The sequence below is a fragment of the Pempheris klunzingeri genome, chromosome 6, assembly GCF_042242105.1.
Source record: "Pempheris klunzingeri isolate RE-2024b chromosome 6, fPemKlu1.hap1, whole genome shotgun sequence".
NCBI classification, from domain to species: Eukaryota; Metazoa; Chordata; class Actinopteri; order Acropomatiformes; family Pempheridae; genus Pempheris; species Pempheris klunzingeri.
The window spans coordinates 28759525-28781548 of record NC_092017.1 but is presented as its reverse complement, the minus strand read 5'-3'; the positions used below and the strand labels follow the sequence as shown (position 1 = coordinate 28781548).

The window sequence follows — 22024 nt, the reverse complement described above, 5'->3', positions numbered from 1 at the left end:
TGAGCCTCCATAGAATCGTGTAGTTTCACTGTGATGATTCCTAATCAATTAAAATATCAAAACTATATGTAACCCCCATTAATTTCACCCTATAGAAATGAATTACTGCTAATTTGTTTATTTAACAACTGTCATCATTTATAGGGTTAATCTGGAAAATCTTCCGGTTCTCGTCGGCTGTTCCCGGCTGTTCCCGGCTGTTCTCGGCTCTTGTCGGCTCTCGTCGGCTCTTGTCGGCTCTTGTCGGCTCTCGCGCGCAGTGTGTTTTCGCGCTGCATATCATTATATGTGTGATGAACGCCAGAGACCTGAGAAAACAGCTTCTCAGAGCACTTTTGTGTTTGTAACTTTGCCTGAAGTTGGTTTCCAAGTGCTAAATATTCTGAAAGAGCAGAATTGACCGACGAGCGACGTCCCTGTTGGTGTTTTTTTTTTCCCGAGCAAACTCCGGTGAGTTTCATGGTCGGCGTGACATTAGCTTAGCCTGCTAGCTAACATGGCTAGTGGTGTGTGAGCACTGTGCTGCTGGGGGTAAGTTGTTCCTCCTGTTGTGTCTGAAGAGAAACTTAAAACCAGTGGGAGACAGACTGTTTGGATGTAGTAATAAATCTGATTATGTTCATGGCCTTGTTTTGGGGGAAAAAATATAAATGCTGTTGAGATGTGTGTATTTGATGCCATGAAATACAAGCTAAGGTTAGCAGAGCTAGTTAGCTACACATCCAAATACATTGAGTTAATTTGCCATTTGAATTTATTATTTTGTGAATAGAGAAAGAACTTATTATAGTGTACAGTAAAGAGAGATAGAGATTTTAATTTAGAAAAACAACTGCTGCATGCAGGTTGGTTTTTTTTCTATTTTTTTGGGACATTTTACTATTTATTTTCTATAAAAGTGCACTAAAAAATTGTTTATACTCACCTGTTCCGGTCCCTATAGGAAAAGACTTCAGTGTTCCTTTGAGTGGTGAGTTCTTGAAGCCATTATTGATATAAGATCAGTTACACTGAAGGTCTTTGCAGTTCAAATAAATGTAAATGTTACTTTGTTCTACTAAGAGTTTGTCCTTGTCACTATTCTCCTTTAGCGTACCGAGCGTTACCATTGCCATAGAGAAAGCCCACATATGATTTGTTTTTATTGAGATAGGCTTCATACATTTTGGTACTATAGTCATTCCTTTATGCTGCAGTGGCCTCAGTGAGTGTTACACCGCTGCATATATTTTATACTCATCTATTTTATAATATGTTTTATATTGTCAGACATTAAAGGAGCATTCCTCCTGAAACAGAACTCACCACAGGCAGGTGAAGACAGGTGTAACTGCTGTTGGTCTACCTGCAGTCAGCTGCTGCCCCCCCCAGGCTGCAGAGGTAAGGACACCCCCAGTCAGACCTCAGGGACGTCGTCCTGTCACTTTAAATTCTGAGCTGCTGCAGGAAGTAGTGAGAGATAAAAACTTTAACTTTAAGATTCATTTTCTGTGTTCAGTTAATCACATTTTTTGACTTTGTGTCTATTTTATTATCATTATCGTCACCGAGTGTTTCTTCCTTCTTATATCAGCTTTTATTTTGATGTTTTCTTGGTTTTATTTATTTATTTTCCATCTTAAGTTACATGAATGTTCTTAATATGTTTTAATATTCCTGGTAATTTCATCGTCTACTAGACTTCTTGTCTGAAGGCTGCTGCAGAAATACAGTTTATTATTAGTGGGCCCCATTCCAGAAGGATCTATCAGATATTATTGGATTGTAGTTATTGATCATAACAGGGACCCCGACAGAAAGCTCTGGTCCAGGTTTCTTACTGTTAAAGGGACGTTTCTTGAGTCGTTTGGTCTCTTAATGAAAGAGTTCAGTCTGAGCTGCTGTTGATGGAAACAGTCTGAGATAATGTTTGTTATGAACTGATGGTATATAGATGAAGATGGATCGATTGATTGATTGATTGATGATGGCTGATGAAGGCAGATGTTTATCTTGTGAACTTCTCTTGTCTTAATCTGCTAAAACACATCGTTTGTTATATTATTGTTCTGCAAAGTAAAACTGAAGTTATCAGACAGTTTAGCTAAACTAAGCTAAGCTTGTTGGTGATTCAGAGACATCGAGCAGCTTTAACATGAAATATATGAACAGTTTATTTCCAGATACAAACAAACAGAAAAGACACAAAGACACAAACACACTTCTTATAAAAAAGACAAATATGAAACTTGTGTGAGGAAACGTTAGCTGTGGGTGTGTTCGGGCTAACGGTGTGCGTTGGCAGATGAACTTTGAGGTTTGTGGATTAAAACAACAGTCAGATTAAGGCAGGTCTACTAGTTAAACACAGAGAGACGTTAAAGGGGCACTTCACCAAAAAAACAGACGGCTGCTTCATGTTTTAGCCACTTAACTACGTCACACTTTCATCTGAGCTTCCCAGTCGCACCACCGGGTGTTTAAGTGATCGATGAAGAGAAGCTGGAGGATAATAATAATGATCAGGGACAGACAACGTGCAGACGTGAGGTGAGTTAGTGGAACTGTAGCTAACTGGCTAAAACTACAATTATTAAAAACTTAAAATGTTTGTTTTGCTTTATAGACCGTCAGCTGACAGAGTTCAGTCTGTCTGTGTGGGCGCTTTTCCATCACACAGTTTTAGCTTGACTCGACTCAGTTTGGGTTGTTTTTCATTACAGTTGCGTATCACCTCAAAGTGGGGGGGTCGTCATAGCAAGGCGGCCCGAAACTCCAGTGGCGTAATTTGTATGCAGCACAAACACAAACACAACTGAGGACATGGAGTGTTTGGTTCACAGGAATAATAAAAACGCCCAGTCGCTGTTTCCAGCGTTTTAAAAACGAACGAGTCGCTCTCATGACTCGTCCAGTGACGTCACTCCCTGGCCAATCAGTGGAGTGGAAAAGCGCCATATGTCTGCTGACTTTATCCTGATCTTTTAACGTTTTTTAGCCCAGCAGGTGTCACTGCTGGAGCTCCTCACTTCATCTGGGATCAATAAATCACATTTTCACATGTGACAAAGACAACAGAGGATGAACCTCCTGCAGAGTGTCGCTTTCATGGTTTTCATCGTTAATCAGTTTGTCAGTTTAAAATCTGAAACAGAAAAACAACAAATCGTCTCATTTGAGAAGTTTAGCAGGTCAAGTTTGGTGTTAATCAGTATCAGTAGCTGCCGTTTAACTTCCTGTCGATTGACTTATTGATTAGACCGACTTAAAGGAGTTTGGATTTGATCTTTAACGTCCCATAAAACGTCAACAACAGTTATGAATTAATAGTTTGTGAGCACAGAGTTTCCATTCATCTGTTTCTATCAACGTTTTCTATCAAAGTGGAGAAAACCTCCTACCATCAAATATTGGCAGAATGTATTGATTTGTCTCATTGTTTTATCTTTTATCTAAAATATAATATAAAATATAAATATCACAAAATGGTTTTATGTTTGATTAAAGCAGATTGAGAACAGTTCAGTAGTTCATCAGTCGACCATCTGAACGGTCAATAAATCAGCAGGAAGTGTTTGTTCACGTTAGCTGCGACTGACATCGGTAAGTTTCCCAGAATTCCTACAGCACTTTGTTTACTTTGCAACACTCAAGTCAAAAAACAACAGAAGAAGAAAATAAAGCACGTGCATGCCAGCATGCAGGGAGAAGGTCAGAGGTCGAGTCTGCCAGATGAAGAGCACTTGGATTCATTCGGCCGTCGGATTGGACGGTTTCACCCTTTAACCCTTGAAGCAGCGAGAGCGCCGGCCGACCAGAAGCACGGTTCAGTCAAAGGTTTGTCCTGAGAAAACAAACGGCAGCACGAAGACACAGAAGCATCGGACAGGACGGCGACCCTCCAGGATCCAGAAGGTGACGGACGCCGTTTCACGTGTCGGACTTCGTCCAGCGCCATCCGACGGGGTGTCCTAAACAATCTGGATCTGTTGAGGCTTTAAAGTCTGAGAGACTGAGACTGAAGAACGCGGATCAGGAGGATCTCTCGGGGTCGGGGGGACGGGGAGAAACTTCCTGTGATTCAATTATGAGAAAAATCTCTGAATATCTGAGATTAAATTCGTAAAACCTCACAAATGAGTCATAACTGAAACTGGATCGACCTCTTCACACCACAGACGCCTCCTCAGATGTCACACCAGATCATCTCCAGGAGATGATGTGACGACGTCGATCCAGCCCAGAAAACTGAAGCCATCTTCTTTGTTTGTATGTTAATCTGTGACTTTAATCTCAGAAAGCACACGTTGTCCTTTTGTTACCTACGCTGGAGACGTGTTCAGGTCCGACACCGGCCCGACACCGGCCCGACACCGCCACGAGCAGGATTTATTTTACACTCGATTTTAAGACGTGTTCCAGTGATCCGGACGCCTGCGTCTACGGCCGCTGGTGTTCAGGCTTGAGCGAGAAGGTCGAAGGTCAAAGGGCCTCGTTACAGCGCGGTGACGACGGGACGACGTCTGGCTCCACGTGCACCGGCGCCTCGCTACGTTTCTTGAGGTTTGGCGGCAAACAACAACCACGACTTGAGGCGGCAATGAGGTATTTTCCTGTCATGTCGTTGTCGTTTCCATGACAAAGGACATGTGGTCAGCAACATTTGCCACTTTTTACATTGCTGCTGGCGTGCTGGTTAGCACTGACGGACAGTTTTTATCACAACAGTGTCTCGTCCTGTTCAGAGGAAGATTCTGGCTCTGCCGAAACAGAGTCCGTCTCTTCTTGGCGCTCCTGCTCAGGACTCAATGGTGTTGAGAGGCGAGCTGCTCCGTCCGGTCCGATCACACCTGGCAGATGTTGTAGTAGACGGTGTGTGCGTGCCGCTCGCCCACAGAGTCGCCCATCGTCTCGAACATGCAGTCTTTGTGTGTGTGGATCTCCATCATGGGCACGTCTACGCTGTGGGAGTTCTGACCGTGAGGTGTCTGAGTACCGTACGACGGGACGGACTGCAGAGGAAACACACAGAAACACTCGTTAGCTTCACGTTTTAGAGAGTCAGAGGTGTTGGTGGGTCATAAAACTACCTGAACCAGCTCAGGAAAAGATATTCTGCAGTGTCACTTTTTAGAGTTAATGACAAAAAAGCATTGAGCAACATTGAGATCCTTTAACCACAAACAGCCGTTATATCGCTCTCTGCACACACACCAGACTACATTCACTAAAACAGGGATTTTAGAGAACAGGACACAGGAGCTGCTGGTCTGCTGCTGCCTCCATCAGTCAGTGTGTTTGAGTTATCATGTGACTGACGGTTAGTTTGGATCAAACAAACTATTTGTTTAACACACAACAACACAAACAAACTAACCGACTGAACCAACAACTCCCAAAGTTCTCTGAGACAAAATGACTGTTTTTGTCAATGGAGTCTGGTGTGTTGAGTGTTGAAGCCACTGCTGCAGCTCCACCTGTCGATTGTGTTGGTGAGTGATTACAAATAATTTACTGAGTTCAGCAGAGACTTGGTTATTAATGGACTTTTCTGCCCAGCAACTGAGACCGCAGAGTGGGCGGGGCTTGGCAAAGACCGGATAGGATTCAGACTCGGAGCTCTAATCTGTTGTTGCTGTCGATCCAATCCGAGCAAACGCTGCTGTAATCTAATCCGGCCCAGCAGGCATGAATGGAGCAACAGCTCACAGGTGTACAGAGGAGGCTCCAAAACACGAAACTAGAACCAAAAAGTTTGCTCTTTTTCAGGTAACTTATGTTCCTGAGATGAAAATAGACGAAAATTCACCAACAACAGAAGTAAAGATACTGATGGGAGGTCAGAATGACAAGATAGTAAATTCAACAATTGACTTTTCTGTAAGTCTAAACATTTTACCTTTCCTGTTCCACTGAGGGGGAAGTCTTTCCGACAGAGGTGGGCGATGATTCCCGCCGCCAGAGCGTCGCCCAGAACGTTGATCATGGTCCGAAACCTGTCGCTGCAGAGACAGAGGAGAGCCTCTGAGCTGTGAAGTATAAATACTTCACAGGATACTACAGTCACATCCTCACACGTGTAGTTTGTAGTTTATTTAGTTTCATTCATTCGTTTTCATTTAAATTTCATGCAATCCTTTGGAATCCTTCAGGAAGGTTTTGGATGCAGGACTTTTACTATTTTCACAGTGTGTATTAGTACTTTTACTTCTTCAGCCTTTGCAGATAAAGTATGATCCAGTGTTTTCCACCCAGCAGCACATCTGTGGTGTCTTAACACGCTAATAGATTAAAATGCTGATTACAGATCAATACTTAGAATCCAATAACACGTAAATAATACTATAACCATCATAATCAGTGATGCGTCTTACAGGATCCAGTCGATGGCCACAATGAGTGTGATGTCATCCGGCGGCAGGCCCACTGATGTCAGTACGATCACCATGGTAACCAGGCCGGCCTGAGGGATCCCCGCGGCGCCGATGCTGGCGGCCGTAGCCGTGATGCTGCCGGACAACAGGGAGTTTATTCTTTCATATATTCATTCGTTCTTCTATGGAAGCAGTTTGGTTTCAGATTTAAACCTTTAAATTGTGTTTTTATAAAGTGCGTTTGATTTTGAGTTTCATACTTCTGTAACAAAAATGATCTTTAATGATCTCTGATTCTGGCATATTCTGTGTTTAAATGAAATCTAAACGACTAATAATTGTGTGGAACAGTTGAACTGTTCAGTACTGTTACATCCTGTCATAGTCTTATTTATACTGTTCTTGAATTTTAACACATTTATGGATCCATTTCTCAGCATTATTATCACACTGTTCTTATTTATATATTGTGATGCACATATTTGTTTTTACATATTTCTTATTTGTTATATTTTTGTGTTTCATATTGTAGTATAACATTTTTTTTATCATTTCTCTATGCATCTCTACATGTATTTCTATTTCTGAATGGGGGCACCTTTAAGGCTTCAATGAAGTATTTCTGACTATGACAGATCAGAGTCCATCCAGACACTTAATCTAAAACACAATTTGTAGCTTTAACCCAGATGTTGTTATATCTGGTTCAGGAGTTGTTAACAAGCTTTTGTAGCACATTTTGTTATTAACAGTATAATGAATTTAGTATGATTAAGTTTAGAAACAGCAGCTTGTGGTTTTGTTCAGTCACTCGTGAACATCACTGCATCATCAGCGTATGGCTGCATTTTACCTCCTGTCCTATTCTTTAGGTGCTTCCTCAGGACCAACAGATTGTTACTATGCAGATCAACTACAGTATGAGGACACCTGTAGTAGTAAATATATTAACATGAGCCATTTGGATTGGATTCAGACATCTTTGTTTGGGACAGTGTGAGTCTGTGTTTTCTTACCTGATGGTGACCAACTGGCCGAAGTCCAGCTCATAGTCATTAACCTGAGCGATAAAGATGGCCGCCACAGCCTCGTACAGCGCCGTGCCGTCCATGTTGATGGTGGCACCCACAGGGAGGACGAAGCGGGCGATCTGTCGGTCAACATTGCAGTTTTCCAACAAACACTTCATGGTGATGGGCAGCGTGGCAGAGCTGAGAAGGGACGGCATTCAAATAAACTTTAGAACAGAACCAGGACGCACCCACAGACCACCTGGTTAAACCAGGACCGTACTGAACTCTGACCTGGAGGAGGTGGCCAGGGCGATCACCATGGCCTGCAGCAGCCCGCGGATGTAGGTGAAGGGGTTCTTCTTGGTGAGGATGAAGTAGAAGAGAGGGAGGAGGATGAGTCCGTGGACGAAGAGGCCAGCGAGCACGGTGATGCCGTACCAGCCCAGCTTCTTCCCCAGGGTGCTCGGGTCCTGCATGTCCAGGATCTTCCCCGCCACCAGGAAGATGATCCCAAAGGGAAAGTACCTGAGAGGACAAAACAAACACTCATCGTACCGGCAGTGGAGCTAAACAGGTACAGTTTGTGGCTCAAGAGGCCGTTTGACATTTACTTTTCAAAGACTTAACCTTGAGTACAATATTCAGACGCAGTAAGTCTACTGCCTTTACTGTCAAACAGCTTTTTATTTAGTTATCTATCTCATTACAGAATGACCAAAATAAAAATACTAATTTCAACATTTCATTTTGATCGAAAAAAAAACAAAAACATACATATGTGGAACATTATGGTTTAATTTTCAAGTTTAGTTTTCAAGAATATTATATTAATATTGTCCCTTAAGGGCTCCCATAAAGTCAACAGGTTGATATTAATGTAATGTTTGGTCTGAAGGACTCGGTGAGGAAACACGACAGGTAATCAGGCCTCAGAGAGACTCTGCTGTGTTAATCTGCTCGTGTGCTGCAGCGGGACGACTCGATGATGTCACAGGCGGCACGTTTCCAGCACCTGATCACCTGACCAGCTGATCACCTGACAGGTCAGCGGGTCAGATCCATAAAATCCTCTTGTGTGTCAGAGGGATCACTCAGCAGTGGGTGAGAAATAATCCTGTGAAATCAGGATCCACTGAAAAACCACAAACAGCCACAGCCATTGCAGCCCGTTTGGTGTCTGCTGGCTGAGGTGATCTACTGGACCAGTTCCAACACTTTTACTACCTACCAGTCAACAGGTTCACTCTGCTCTGATTTCCTGTTGATTTGGTTTCTCTTTCAATTACCCACAAAGCTTCACTCAGATACAGGTGAGATCGTTCTCCCATTGGTTAGATGTGTTGGGGTGAGACAGTAAACACAGGAAGTAGATCCTGATCTGCCCGTTAGAGACCGACTGACTGCAACTACAGACTTTATGTTTCTCTTTTCCATCAGACAATTTAGAGAGAAAATCTCAGGTGTTACAAAGAACAGTAACGAACACTGTAAGTACTCTGTGTGTACTATGAGTACTCTGTGTGTACTGTAAGTACTCTGAGTGTACTCTGTGTGTACTGTAAGTACTCTGTGTGTACTATGAGTACTCTGTGTGTACTGTAAGTACTCTGTGTGTACTGTGTGTGTACTGTAAGTACTCTGAGTGTACTCTGTGTGTACTGTAAGTACTCTGTGTGTACTATGAGTACTCTGTGTGTACTGTAAGTACTCTGAGTGTACTCTGTGTGTACTGTAAGTACTCTGTGTGTACTGTAAGTACTGTGTGTACTCTGAGTGTACTGTGAGTACTCTGTGTGTACTATGAGTACTCTTTGTACTCTGTGTGTACTGTGAGTACTTTGATAGTCTTCCTCTCACCAAACAGCAGCGTTGATGATCTTCATGACGCACTCGTTGATACACTGACAGACGTTGACCAGTGGAGCTCCTCTCTCTCCCATCCTGCCCAGCAACAGGCCTGCAACAACAGCACCGGTTATTAATATTAAGATAACTGCACTGTTGGGTAAAAGAAACTGCCAGGACTGATGTTTGTAAACATTCAACAACCAAGAGAAATGTGAGAAGTGTGTGACAGCATCATGGAAAGGATCCCTACAGAGAGAGACCTGGAAGATCCTTTTGGTTTAACCACAAACAGCACACACACCAGACTACATTCACTAAAACAGGGATTTTACACAGGATTTGGTGTTTTAAAGCGTTAATTCAGATCCATTATAGTATTTGTGTAACTCACAGCAACACAAACAAAGTAACAGTACAACAGCAACTGTGTTCTGCTGTGTAAAATTACTGTTTTTGTGAATGGAGTCTGGTGCGTTTGAAGAGGGCTCTGTTCGCTCTGCACTGCTCACCCATAGTGGCGGAGAAGATGACGATGCCGAGGACGTTCATCTGTTGGCTGGTGCCGGGACTCGTCTTGTAGCTGATCTCCGGTGGGGGGGTCAGCTCCAGGTACACCGTCCTGCCTTTAGGGTGACTGTCGTCGGGGAAGACGTAGACGAAGTTGGGCTGGATGGTTCTGGTCGGGACTTTGAGGATGGGAATCAGGTCTGTTTTGTACTGAAGAAACACAGTCGGTTTGTTACAGGAAGTAAAGTTCAGTTAGAAACGTTGATCCATTATGTGAACGCGTCCCGGCTGCTGTTACCTGCTGAAACGTGGCCTCGATCAGGTTAGAAGGAACCATGTTCCTGTGGAGGCAGAAGACACACCAGATCAATTACACTGATTAATGCATGTTTATCATCTCACTGTACTTGTAATGATCCTGAGGTTTGGACTGTTGAACAAACGTACGGAGGCCCTGAGGTCCAGAGGGTGATATATTTTAATCCTAATATCAATGTAAAACAGTTTAACACCATGAAAAGAGTCCAGAGACACAAAGGGATTTATGGTACATTAACTAAATTAACTACAGTTTCCTCGTTACTCTCACATACTATTACTGTTTACTGGTGTTTTACTGTGTACTAGCAGTACTTTTACTGTTTACAGGTGTTTCACTGTGTACTAGCAGTACTTTTACTGTTTACAGGTGTTTCACTGTGTACTAGCAGTACTTTTACTGCAGTCTGAGGAGTTGGCAGTGTGGAGCAGCAGAGACTCTGAGTTTTATCAGTCTGACAGTTTCTTGTTCTTCGTAAAGTTTCTCTCTTTGATTTGCCCGCCCCCCCACGCTGTGGTCTCACAGCGTCTCTGAGCCTTCATGTTGCTGTGTTAGCCTGGTAGCTTAGCTGAGTCTGTCGCTGGGCAGCAGCTCTGACTCGTTTCTCTGTGCTTCAGGTTCAGTCACTGAACGATTCACAGGCCGACGGCACTAACGAGCACCAGCAGGCGCTGATGTTCACCGACATGTCTGCGGCCGTCCTGACGACCAAAACAAAGCGTCACACACACACACAGAGGAAGTGACCTCGGTGTCTGCTCAGGTGGACACCAGACCTCTGCACCATCAAACGGGTGCTTAACACTTTATTCATGTTCTGCATGTGGTTCAGGGAACCTTTAAGGCAAAGAGAACAGCGTTCATAACGCAGTGCTGGCCGTTTTATCTGCTCTTCATTCACAGTTTCCTGATTTATCTGTTTAAGACATTTCTAGACTCTATCTTCTATAAAATGGTGACAATATGAGCAGTAAAAAAGCTGCTCGGACCGCTGACCCTCCAGTCGAGTCCCTCAGACTGACCTCCAGCTGCCCCCAAAAGGACAAGAGAATGAACAGGGAGGGAAGCGTCCGTTGAGATCAGCTTCAATTTCCCGTGGTCGGAGGTCGACGGGATGATGATGCGTTGAAGCTGCTCGAGAGCGCGGCCTGCCAACGTGTCGCAGCAGAGATCATTTCAGCCCACCGCCACTGAGTCGGTTAATCTGTCACTCATCCCCGCAGGATTACTAAAAATACACTGATCAGCCCTGCCGCTAATTGGATTCATGTGTGTGTGTTGGCGTGTTTTCTACGATTTGTTGATCTCAGCGTGGGTTAGCTGAGTGTTGGCGGCCTGTTTCATTAACTCAATAATACGTCAAGAAATCATGAAAGATGTTTCTGAAAACTTTTAAAAACTTTAGTTTTCAGGTGTTTGGAATAACGTTAGAATAATAACGGCATTAGCTCGCTAGTGTAATGTTATTCTAAGTGTGTGACAGCATCATGGAAAGGATCCCTACAGAGAGAGACCTGGAAGATCCTTTTGGTTTAACCACAAACAGCACACACACCAGACTACATTCACTAAAACAGGGATTTTAGAGAACAGGACACAGGAGCTGCTGATTGGCTGCAGTGAGTGCAGGTACAAGTCAGATAAACACAATCTGCTTTTTCATCGCAGCATTCAGCCCAGAGAGTCCTGTACCTTTACCTGTACGCTTCCCAGCTGACCTCTAACCTCTCTCACCTGATGAGGTCGAGCAGGGCGTCGGCCGAGGTCATGACGGGGCCCCCTCCCAGCCGGTTACTCTCCACCTCCGTCCCCACACCGGGTTTGATGATGATGACGAGCACGATGCCGACGACCACGGCGATGAAGGTGGTCCACAGGTAGTAGGTGACGGTCAGGACGCCCATCCGACAGCACGCCTTCGACTCCATCGACGACAGGCCCGACATTAAGCTGCACACGGACACGGTACACAGCACAGGCAGAGCTGTTAGCCTAGCTTAGCACAAGACTGGTAGCAGGGGGAAATTATTAGCCTAGCTTAGCACAAAGACTGGAAACGGGGAAACTGTTAGCCTAGCTCCATCAGAAAAGAAACAAACCCACCCAACAAGTCTGTTTGATTTACATGCTGCATCTTGTTAACTAACAAGCTATGGTTGTTGGTATTTGGGTAAAAATGTCACTCTGCTTCCACTTTGGTGTTTACCAACGAGAACACATCTGAAGCAAAAACCCAAAGGACTAAATAATCATTTAAGGGTCACTCTGAGTCTGAGTGACTGGTAGGTAGTAAAAGTGTTGGAACTGGTCCAGTAGATCACCTCAGCCAGCAGACACCAAACGGGCTGCAATGGCTGCGACGTGATCCTTTGGGACAACTGCACCTGATCACAGTAGGTCCACTAAAAGAGCTTGTTTGATCCACTGACAGGCTCAGAGTGTTATTCTAAGTGTGTGACAGCATCATGGAAAGGATCCCTACAGAGAGAGACCTGGAAGATCCTTTTGGTTTAACCACAAACAGCACACACACCAGACTACATTCACTAAAACAGGGATTTTAGAGAACAGGACACAGGGGCTGCTGCTCTGCTGCTGCCTTGATCACTTACTTTGTTATTGTGTGTCACACAAATGTGTTGGATCTGAACTACTTTGAAACACCAAAGTCACACCAACAGACTACCTGATGGAGGCAGCAGCAGACCAGCTAAAATCCCTGTTTTTGTGAATGGAGTCTGGTGTGTGTGCAGAGAGCGATATAACGGTCAAGTCTTGAGGATTCACTGACCCATCTTCTGTCTGACAGGACTGTTCCCTCAGAAAAAGCTGAGAGCCGCTGCAGTAGTTTTATCTCCATATTATTCGTCTCCCTGTGTCTTTCCCTGATGTTTTATTGTTCTCATTAGGTCTCCTGGAGTGTGACGGTAAAAAGGTCGACCTACCTCGACGTGATGAGAGGAAGGATGAGCATCTTCAGCATCCTCATCAGCAGCTCTCCAGGAAAAGAGAAGTAGATCTTTGCCTGAGGTGATAAACGACAGGAAATGTTTTACAGCAAACATCTCACCATCATTTCAAACTAAAAGCGGGGCTTTGCAGACAGAGCTCATAAAGCAGCGTCCGACACTTCCTGTTCTGTGTGTGAGTACATGAACGATCAATAATTAGAGCCAAATAATATCAGATTAATCTAAAATGGGCCACTCAACATAATGAGTACTTTTACTTCTGGTAAAGGGTTAGTGTATTTTGATCCAAATAATTTTGCACTTTTTCTCAAGTTAAGTTTTGAATGGAGGACGTTTACCTCTGAGAACTTTTCCCTCCTCTGAAATACGATCATTTGTCTGAGAAAGTTTCTCATCCATAACCTCAGATGTGGCGCTCAGTGGACTTCCTCCTTCTTCCTCACCATGAGCAGATCACCGGACAGCTATATAAACCTTGAATACACTGCAGGACGTTTTAATGCCGAACACTACCTTAATGTTTAAAATTAGAACGAGTGCGTAAGTGACCCGATGACCTCCATGTTTCTGTCCACTATAATCAGCTGCTGCTGAATAAAGTTGACCTGAGACGGATCAATTCTTCCTGGAAAGACCCTTCGTGGACAAACTGAGCTATCTTTGACGCTTCAAATGCTCTGTTTGTTATGTAGGAGCAGGGAGAAACTGTTAGCCTAGCTTAGCACAAAGACTGGGAGCAGGGGGAAACTGTTAGCCTAGCTTAGCACAAAGACTGGGAGCAGGGAGAAACTGTTAGCCTAGCTTAGCACAAATTGCTTGTACTCTTGAGTATTTGAGTATTTTACAACTTTCACTCAACTAAAGGATAAAAGTACTTAATACCATAAGACTGAGTAAAGCAGAAATTATTTTCCTTTGTAAAACAACTCAAACGATGAATTGATCAGGTAAATAGCTGCAGTTTCATTGACTGATGTCCCATTTCAGGTCTAATTCAGTTCTCTGTTAGCAGGTCAGGAGGTATAAATGCTTGTCAGTCTGTAAAAATCCACCATGAGTGAGTTGAAGGTTCCTGATGGACGAGTGAAGAACTACTGGAGAGGCCGACAGCCATTAATTGAATGGAGGGATTTAAGGCCTGGCTGCCGTCTCCCTCTGTGGCTGGTAAAGCTCCCTGACACTGTTTTCTCCAGGAACAGCATGTACCTGGCAGGTGGCCTCGGCCACAGATTTAAAGCCCCACGTGGAGTTTTCACGTAAACAAACAAACTTCCTGTTTACATTTAGTGTTTCTTACTACAACTGACTTTTTCACTTCCTGAAACCTGCATTCTTTACATCCCTGTTTGCTAGCTAACAGTCTTCTTCTTCACTGCCTTTCTCTCATTACTGCGGCTAACGGTCAGTTAGCAGGAGAGCATGAAACTGTTGGCATGTTGCCTTCATGCTCACTCACACACATGCCAGTCCTCCACTAGCATAGAGCTACTAGCATACAGCTACTAGTATAGTACTACTAGCATACAGCTACTAGCATACAGCTACTAGTATAGTACTACAAACATAGTGCTTCCAGCATAGAGCTACTAGCATACAGCTACTAGTATAGTACTACTAGCATAGAGCTACTAGCATACAGCTACTAGTATAGTACTACAAACATAGTGCTTCCAGCATAGAGCTACTAGCATACAGCTACTAGCATAGTGCTACTAGCATAATACTACTAGCATAATACTACTAGCGGTGATTCCACTGGGTAGCTTTAAAGGAAAGGTTTCATGTGGAGATTGAATATTTAGTGCCAACAGGCAATTTAAAGGAAAATATTAGCATGGGAGCTTGATGGGAAATGTACAAATGTGAGAACTTGTTTTCTTGGTGATTTGTTGTCAGCTGAACAAGTTATAAACACATCGTCTGAGATATTATCACCTTATAAAGCAGATAGCTGCAACAGCTGCCTTCTTTCACATCCAGCAACGTGATTGTCAAAGTGTGAAATTTGGCTCGAAATGTTTTAAGCTACTAAATTGAGCTGCTAGCATAACCAGCTTTAAAACCAGCATCGAGCTAACTTGAACTGAACCTGTTTAATTAGCCGCTAAACTGATTGTTATCCAACAAAAAGAGCGTCAGAAACACACACAGGCATCTCTTTTTATACAGTAGCTGCGGCTAACATGTTAGCAAACTGTAGTTTACTTCCACATCCAACTAATTAGCTAACCTCAGCTAGCTAACCTCAGCTAGCTAATGGTTTTAGCTGCTAAAATAAACAGTCAACTATCTTGAATCAAACTGTTAAATAAGTTTATAATATAGTTGTAACTAATGTGTTAATAACATGAACATTAACAGTTTTAGTAGCTAAAATAAGTAAGCTAACTTCAATGTAGCACACATATTTTACGCATGTTTTTAATTTATATAAAATAATAAGAAACTCTCGTTAAATGGAGAAAATCATAATTAAGTGAACAAAAAAATAAATACATTAAAGAATAATAACTTGAGATTCACCTGTAGTCAGTAGTTTAAGTCACTTTCTCTTATTTTGATAACGTTCCTCATTATAATGACTTACATATTGTCATTTTAGCACAAAAGGGCTTCCATACTTTTAAATTAAACTCTGGTCATTTAGTAGGACATTTAAAACAGGAGCAGGGGGTCGTGTTGGGTAGAAACTTTCATATAGAGACTAGAAACAAGCCTGATGACTTATTGTTTTAAAAGACTTTCTCATATTAATGACTTAGGATGATGTTTTTAATCATATTGTCCCTAATGAGCTTCCGTACAGTTTAAATGAAACTGTGGCCCTTTAAAACAGAGACTCTACTGAGGCACGAGTCCTCATTACTGGAAAGTCCAGGACCGAGCTGAGACCAGGACCCGACAGGTGAGACAGGTGAGTCGTACCTGTGTGGACAGCTGGGTTCCTCTCAGCATGAAGCCCAGCGTGCAGCCGGTGAGCACGGCGATGACGGAGAGCGTGAGCAGCCCGTTCCTCTTACAGAAGTCCCGGATCCTCCTCCCCAGGTCCCCCTTGGTGGTGTCCTGCAGGAGGATCTTCACTCGGTCCCCCATCGTCCTCCCTGAGTCCCCCGGAGTGAAGGAGCTGTGGTCGGACCGCGCCTCCTCCTCTCCGCTCGGCAGCAGAAGCTCCTCCATCCTCCGTCCAAGTCCTCCGCTGCTCTCCGTCCCGGTGCGTTGGCAGGATGAGAGACCGGAGGAGCCAAAGACGGGCTCACCTTTTCCACGGAAGGATTAACTCATCAGGGCCCGGCAGAGCCAACGGCTGCCCGGCAGGCTGCGGCTCTAAGAGGCTTACAGGACCACAATAACACCCCACACACGCCTCTGCTGCTGGCACATGGACCTGGATCCTAGACCTGGATCCTGATCATGGACCTGGATCATAGACCTGGATCCTGATCATGGACCTGGATCATAGACCTGGATCCTGATCCTGGACCTGGAGTATTGATCAGACTGTTTTATTGATCAGACTCTGGAGGGCGGTAAAATGACCAGATGTCCCCTGAGGTTTGGTTTTGACCGTTAGGAACAAACAATCATTAGTGCACCTTTAAAAGACATTTCAAATCATTTTAAACAACTTTTAGAGTTTCCAAAGACCAAAAACAACCACAGGCCTTTCTCTGTATGTTTGAGCCTCACTGGAGCCCGTAGCTCGGTCACCTGATCAGGTGTGTTCAGCTCCTCTGACGTCCACCAGGTGCTGCTGATCAGCAGGTGTGTGATCGTCCATTCAAAATCACAACATGAAGACGTTTAAAGGTAAAGTCAGATTCATGGTGACGACTTTAAAGGATCCAGTGTTTTTATTTGGAGCTTCACAGGTGACACAGAAACACACACACAGGTATGTACGTGTGTGTGTGTAATATATATAACAGATATAATATTTATGTACACAGATATCAGACAGCAGGACTCAAACATGTTTCATTAAAGAGCCACTAAACACCAGCTGAAAACCCTCAGATGTATTAAAATGTTTGTATTAACTAACTAAGTTCTTTATTAGTGTTTCTACTTCCACTTTACTACTGCAGCTTCAGATTACTGGTACTAAATATGAATCAGCTGTTAAATTGTGATATTATTATAAATTAAACACCAAATTTAGATGAAAACAATCTGGATTTCAGTTCCCTGTAATTTGATAAATGTTTCTAAATAAATCAAAGTCTATATAAATATAAATCACATCTAGTCAGAAATAATGTTTCAGAAAATGTCTTCTTGTTTTTTTACTGCTGCAACGTGATCCTTTGGGACAACTGCACCTGATCACAGTAGGTCCACTAAAAGAGCTTGTTTGATCCACTGACAGGCTCAGAGTGTTATTCTAAGTGTGTGACAGCATCATGGAAAGGATCCCTACAGAGAGAGACCTGGAAGATCCTTTTGGTTTAACCACAAACAGCACACACACCAGACTACATTCACTAAAACAGGGATTTTAGAGCTGCTGCTCCATCAGTCAGTGTGTTATTGTGTGTTACACAGATGTTGTGTTGGATCTTTAAAACACCAAAGTCACACAAACAAACTAACTGATTAAGGCAGAAACAGACCAGTGTGTCCTGTGTGCTAATGGATAATGGATAATGGACTTTTGTTGAATAGTATTTTTGAAGAGAGCGATATAACAGCTGTTTGTGGTTAAACTAACACTTTTCCTCCAGATTATTTGTGTCTGTCTGCAGTGTTTTATTATTCTGATGTTCTCTTTGTATCTACCAGTCACTGACTTTGTCTGATTGGTGTTTGTGGGTATCAGCTAACCACTGAGGCAGCAGCTCCTGTGTTCTTCCAGGTAAAATCTCTGTTTTTGTGAATGGAGTCTGGTGTCGTTGGAGCGAGTGATTTAGCTGATTTTTGGCTGAACAAAAAAAACATATTCCATTTAACAGAAAGATGAATCTCAACGTATTTTTGTTTCTGCTTCTCACAGCTGAACTCTTCACAGAGCTGGGACTTTGGCATTGCTGTTGTGAGTTTGTGCACTTCCTGTCTGTCACCACTTGATGAAGACGAGTGCGGCGAGGGCGGCGTATCCGAGGATGAGGAAGAGCACTTTGAGCAGCCGGTCCTGTTTGTTGTCGAGCTCTCGGGACAGAATCTCAAAGAAGGTGACGAACAGGAAGGTGCCTGCGGCGAATCCCTGCAGCACCACCGACACCATGCTGCCCGCCAGCGTCTGAGCCGACTCGATGCCCATCCCCACCACGATGCCCAGCGGGATCATCAGGCTGACCGTCACGCCCAGCTTGGCGGCGTCCTTCATGCCGAGCGACGCCTTGGCCACGCTCACCCCCAGCGCCACGGCGGCCAGCGTCTCGTGCACGGCCACGCCCAGAAACAGGCCGCCCAGCTTGGCCCCGTCCTCCTGCAGGCCGAGCGCCAGGCCCTCGAACACCGAGTGCGCCGACAGAGCCAGGACCAGGCTGGCCAGCCGCAGAGGCCCCGCCCCCGCCAGCTCGGCGGGGCTGAAGTGTCCGTGTTGGTGTCCGTGGGAGTGCCGCCCGCCGCCCGCCGAGCCCCGCGCCGGGGAGATGAAGGGGGTGTCGTACTCGGAGTCGCTGCCGGCCTCGGAGCCGCCGCCGCCGTTGAAGGTCTCCAGGTCGATGAAGGACGGTTTCTCCTTCCTGAAGGTGAGGATGGCCTGCTCCACGAAGACGGTGAGGAAGAAGCCGAGCATCATCATGGTCTCAGCCAGAGGGTAGTCGCTGCTGATCTTCAGCTGCTGGAACACGGCGGCCACCTGAGGAGGGTCAACACAGACGGAAGGTCAGCATTTAAAGCAGCAGAAGAAGAAACGCGGCCTGTTTGATCCCGTTAGAGACGCATTTAAAGCAGCAGAAGAAGAAACGCAGCCTGTTTGCACACCTGCAGCTGATGTTAGCATGATCAATCAGTGTGTGTGTGTGTGTGTGAGTGTGAGTGTCTCACCTTGTCTCTGACGGCGGGCAGCAGAGCGTTGAAGCACGTTGCGAGGAACACGCCTCCCCCGAAGGAGTTGCCGAGCGACAGAGCCCTCCTGTATCTGTGCGCCTTGTCGTAGTCGACCAGCAGGAGGCGCACTGGGACCAGGACGCCGGCCAGCATGAGGCCGAACAATCCCAGCAGGCCGAGCAGCTTGGCCACCAGGATGTCCATCCTGACGCTGTGCACCAACACACACTACAACCTCATCTCACACTCACACACACTGCTGCTGGAACATCTCTGCTGGTCCTGCTGACACACACACACACACACACACACAGGGTGGACGGGGAAGAGCATGACAAACCAGACCAAACCAGACCAGACCAGACCAACCAGTAAACACATGACACCCTGCAGGGGCAGAGAGCATCTGTCTGTCTGTCATGTACTTCTTACATTCCTTATTACATTTAAGTCGATCTGATTATTATTACAGTTTATTAAATGGGCCTATTAACACTTTAATGTGTGTATGCACTGAGAGGTGTAATAAAAACAAGAACAGGATTGTTTCACCTGTTCCCACTTTAATTCCACCACAGACTCTTTACTCCACTGCTGTTATTGGACAAAAACAGTCACTAGCTTCCACACGTGGTACTTTGTCCTCCACCAAACCTCAGAGGAAATATTGTCATTTTAACTGCCCTCCACTCACCTGACAGCTTTACTTTACACATTCAGATCATTCAAACAGTCTAATCAATCAATGGTGTATTAGATCATCATAAAATGTGAAGTAATTTAATCCTCAGTGAGAAACAGATGTCATTATTTCATCAAAAACAACATCATGAGGAAACTCTTCCTCTTCCTGTCAGAACGTCACAATCACCGTTGACGTCACTGAGAATCAGCCTGTTTGTTTTTTACTCAATGACGTCAAACCACCATTTCCTGTGAAGGACTTCGACTTCAAAATAAAACATCGAGCTAAATGACACCTTTCAGCGTTTACATTTGAGGAATCATTTCACTCTTTGTGATAAACTGATACAACAGGTGTGATTGAACTCTTTCAGTTATTCTGACACATTTTCCTCTTATTTTTTGTGATAAAGGTTAAAGACATGTATATCTTCTGTTACTGGAACACATTATAGATCAGTTATGTTATTCTGGTTCTTACTTTGTGTTTTAAGGCAGTCAGTATTCCATTTTCATCTTCATTTTTAAGCATTCTGAGCATGTCAGGGTGTTTTATAGAGCACTGAACGGTTCTATACAAATTAAGTCTTTCTATTACTTTTATCACTATTACTGTTGTTGTTATTAAGTTTACGGTAAAGAGAAAAACTTCCGGTATTGTATGCTAACACCAGCTAGCTTGACGGAGCTGTTAGCATTAGCTAGCTGCCGTTAGCCGCCCGGAAGCTAAAGGAGCTAGCTGATCCTAAAGTCTTCGGTTACAAATAGAAGCAGCTGCTCGCGTCTCTTTTATCGTCAAAACAGCGACTGAAGCTTAACGTGAACTCATCAAACCGCACAACCGTGAGCCACAGTGGCCGTGTTTACCTCTCCGGGCCTCCGTCCGCTCCTCTCCGGCCAGCGGCAGGTGCAGGAAAACACTTCCTCTTCCGCCACGTCACGCCGCCTCTGAGCGCTGACTGGTGGATCCACTGATGACGTTTCACCTCCACAAACCTGCTGTACGCTACTAATCAGAGGTGCTTTCTACTTTGTGCTTCAACTAAAGTACTTTACTGTAGGAACACAGTACTTTACTGTGTACTAGTAGTACTTTACTGTAGGAACACAGTACTTTCCTGTGTACTAGTAGTACTTTCCTGTGTACTAGTAGTACTCTAACTCTGCTCAGTCAGATCTGTCTCACATCATCACAGGATATATTTCAGGATGTATAACAGACTTCTCTTTATAACATCAGATCACTTTATTTTACCTTCTGTTCACAAAAGCATCGTTAAAACCTGTTAAACTCCGCCTGCGTCCTCAGAGTCTGATTTCATCTCATGGTTTCAGTCTCACTCTTCTCTCAGACTGCAGGGACACAGTATTTTACAGTGTAGTATTAGTACTTTTACTGCAGGAGGAGGACTCCTCCAACGCTGTTACTCAGTGTGTCTGTGTGTGTGTCTGTGTGAGAGTGTGTGTGTGTGTCTGTGTGAGAGTGTGTGTGTGTCTGTGTGAGAGTGTGTGTGTGTCTGTGTGAGTGTGTGTGTGTGTCTGTGTGAGAGTGTGTGTGTGTGTCTGTGTGAGAGTGTGTGTGTGTCTGTGTGAGTGTGTGTGTGTGTCTGTGTGAGAGTGTGTGTGTGTCTGTGTGAGTGTGTGTGTGTGTCTGTGTGAGTGTGTGTATGAACACACATCAGACAGCAGGACGGTGTAAAATGTTGAGATGCTCTTTTTTCACTGAACTGAGCTTTGAACAGCTTCCATGTGATGAACACACACACACACACACAGACAGACAGACAGACACACACACACACACACACACACACACACACACACACAGACAGACAGACAGACAGACAAACAGACAGACAGACACAGACAGACACACTGTGGAGTTTTAAGAAGAACTTTCACGCTGCAGTTTGAACACCTGGGCTCCTGTGTGTCGGCGCTGATGTGTGTTCGATGTTAACGTGTTTCGTCAAAATGTTCTTCCTAAAAGCCGCACAGCGCCGCAGGAAGTGGCCGTTTGTTGGTGGGGGGGTTGTTTGTTGGCGCCGTGTCTCCGGATGAAGCGGAGGCCTCTCGCTCACTCGTGCAGGAATTATTATTCAGTGATGGAACAAAAGAAACAGAAAAAACAACAACTTCCTCTGAGTCCTTCGAGTTAGAAATGATCCAGACGTCCTCGCGCCAACATGTCCGACCTGGAACACAGACAGGAAGAGGAAGATCAGTCGCCGCCAAAATAAAAGGGAAACAAGCACAAAGCACAGTAAAGATGTACTTGAACGCATCACAGAGACGCTGGCTCATAACTAGTTTGGTCCTGACCTGCTCTGTGTGAGC

At 44.5% G+C, this 22024-nt stretch overlaps 3 protein-coding genes across 4 annotated transcripts in view; all 3 read right to left on the bottom strand.

The window, feature by feature from the left end:
- Positions 1-4823: 4823 nt before the first annotated feature.
- slc1a8a (solute carrier family 1 member 8a) lies at positions 4824-16189 on the bottom strand. Its single transcript, XM_070831611.1, has 11 exons — positions 15938-16189; positions 12986-13065; positions 11775-11990; positions 10020-10062; positions 9724-9931; positions 9224-9323; positions 7658-7891; positions 7370-7564; positions 6354-6488; positions 5879-5981; positions 4824-4991 (listed from the first exon to the last, which is right to left on the bottom strand). The coding sequence occupies exons 1-11, from the start codon at positions 16187-16189 to the stop codon at positions 4824-4826; spliced, it is 1734 nt and encodes a 577-aa protein (XP_070687712.1).
- Positions 16190-16844: 655 nt separating this feature from the next.
- Positions 16845-20605, bottom strand: LOC139202234 (zinc transporter ZIP3-like). The gene is made up of 3 exons (XM_070831614.1): positions 20555-20605; positions 19001-19285; positions 16845-18812 (listed from the first exon to the last, which is right to left on the bottom strand). The coding sequence occupies exons 2-3, from the start codon at positions 19205-19207 to the stop codon at positions 18066-18068; spliced, it is 954 nt and encodes a 317-aa protein (XP_070687715.1). The 5' UTR covers positions 19208-19285; positions 20555-20605; the 3' UTR covers positions 16845-18065.
- A 576-nt stretch (positions 20606-21181) lies between these two features.
- The window catches only part of sgta (small glutamine rich tetratricopeptide repeat co-chaperone alpha), a 6041-nt gene continuing 5198 nt past the window's right edge, over positions 21182-22024 (bottom strand). For both annotated transcript variants that reach the window (XM_070832715.1, XM_070832716.1), the window contains exon 12: positions 21182-21882. The gene's annotated coding sequence lies outside the window, so the exon portion shown is untranslated. The remainder of the gene's footprint in view (positions 21883-22024) is intronic.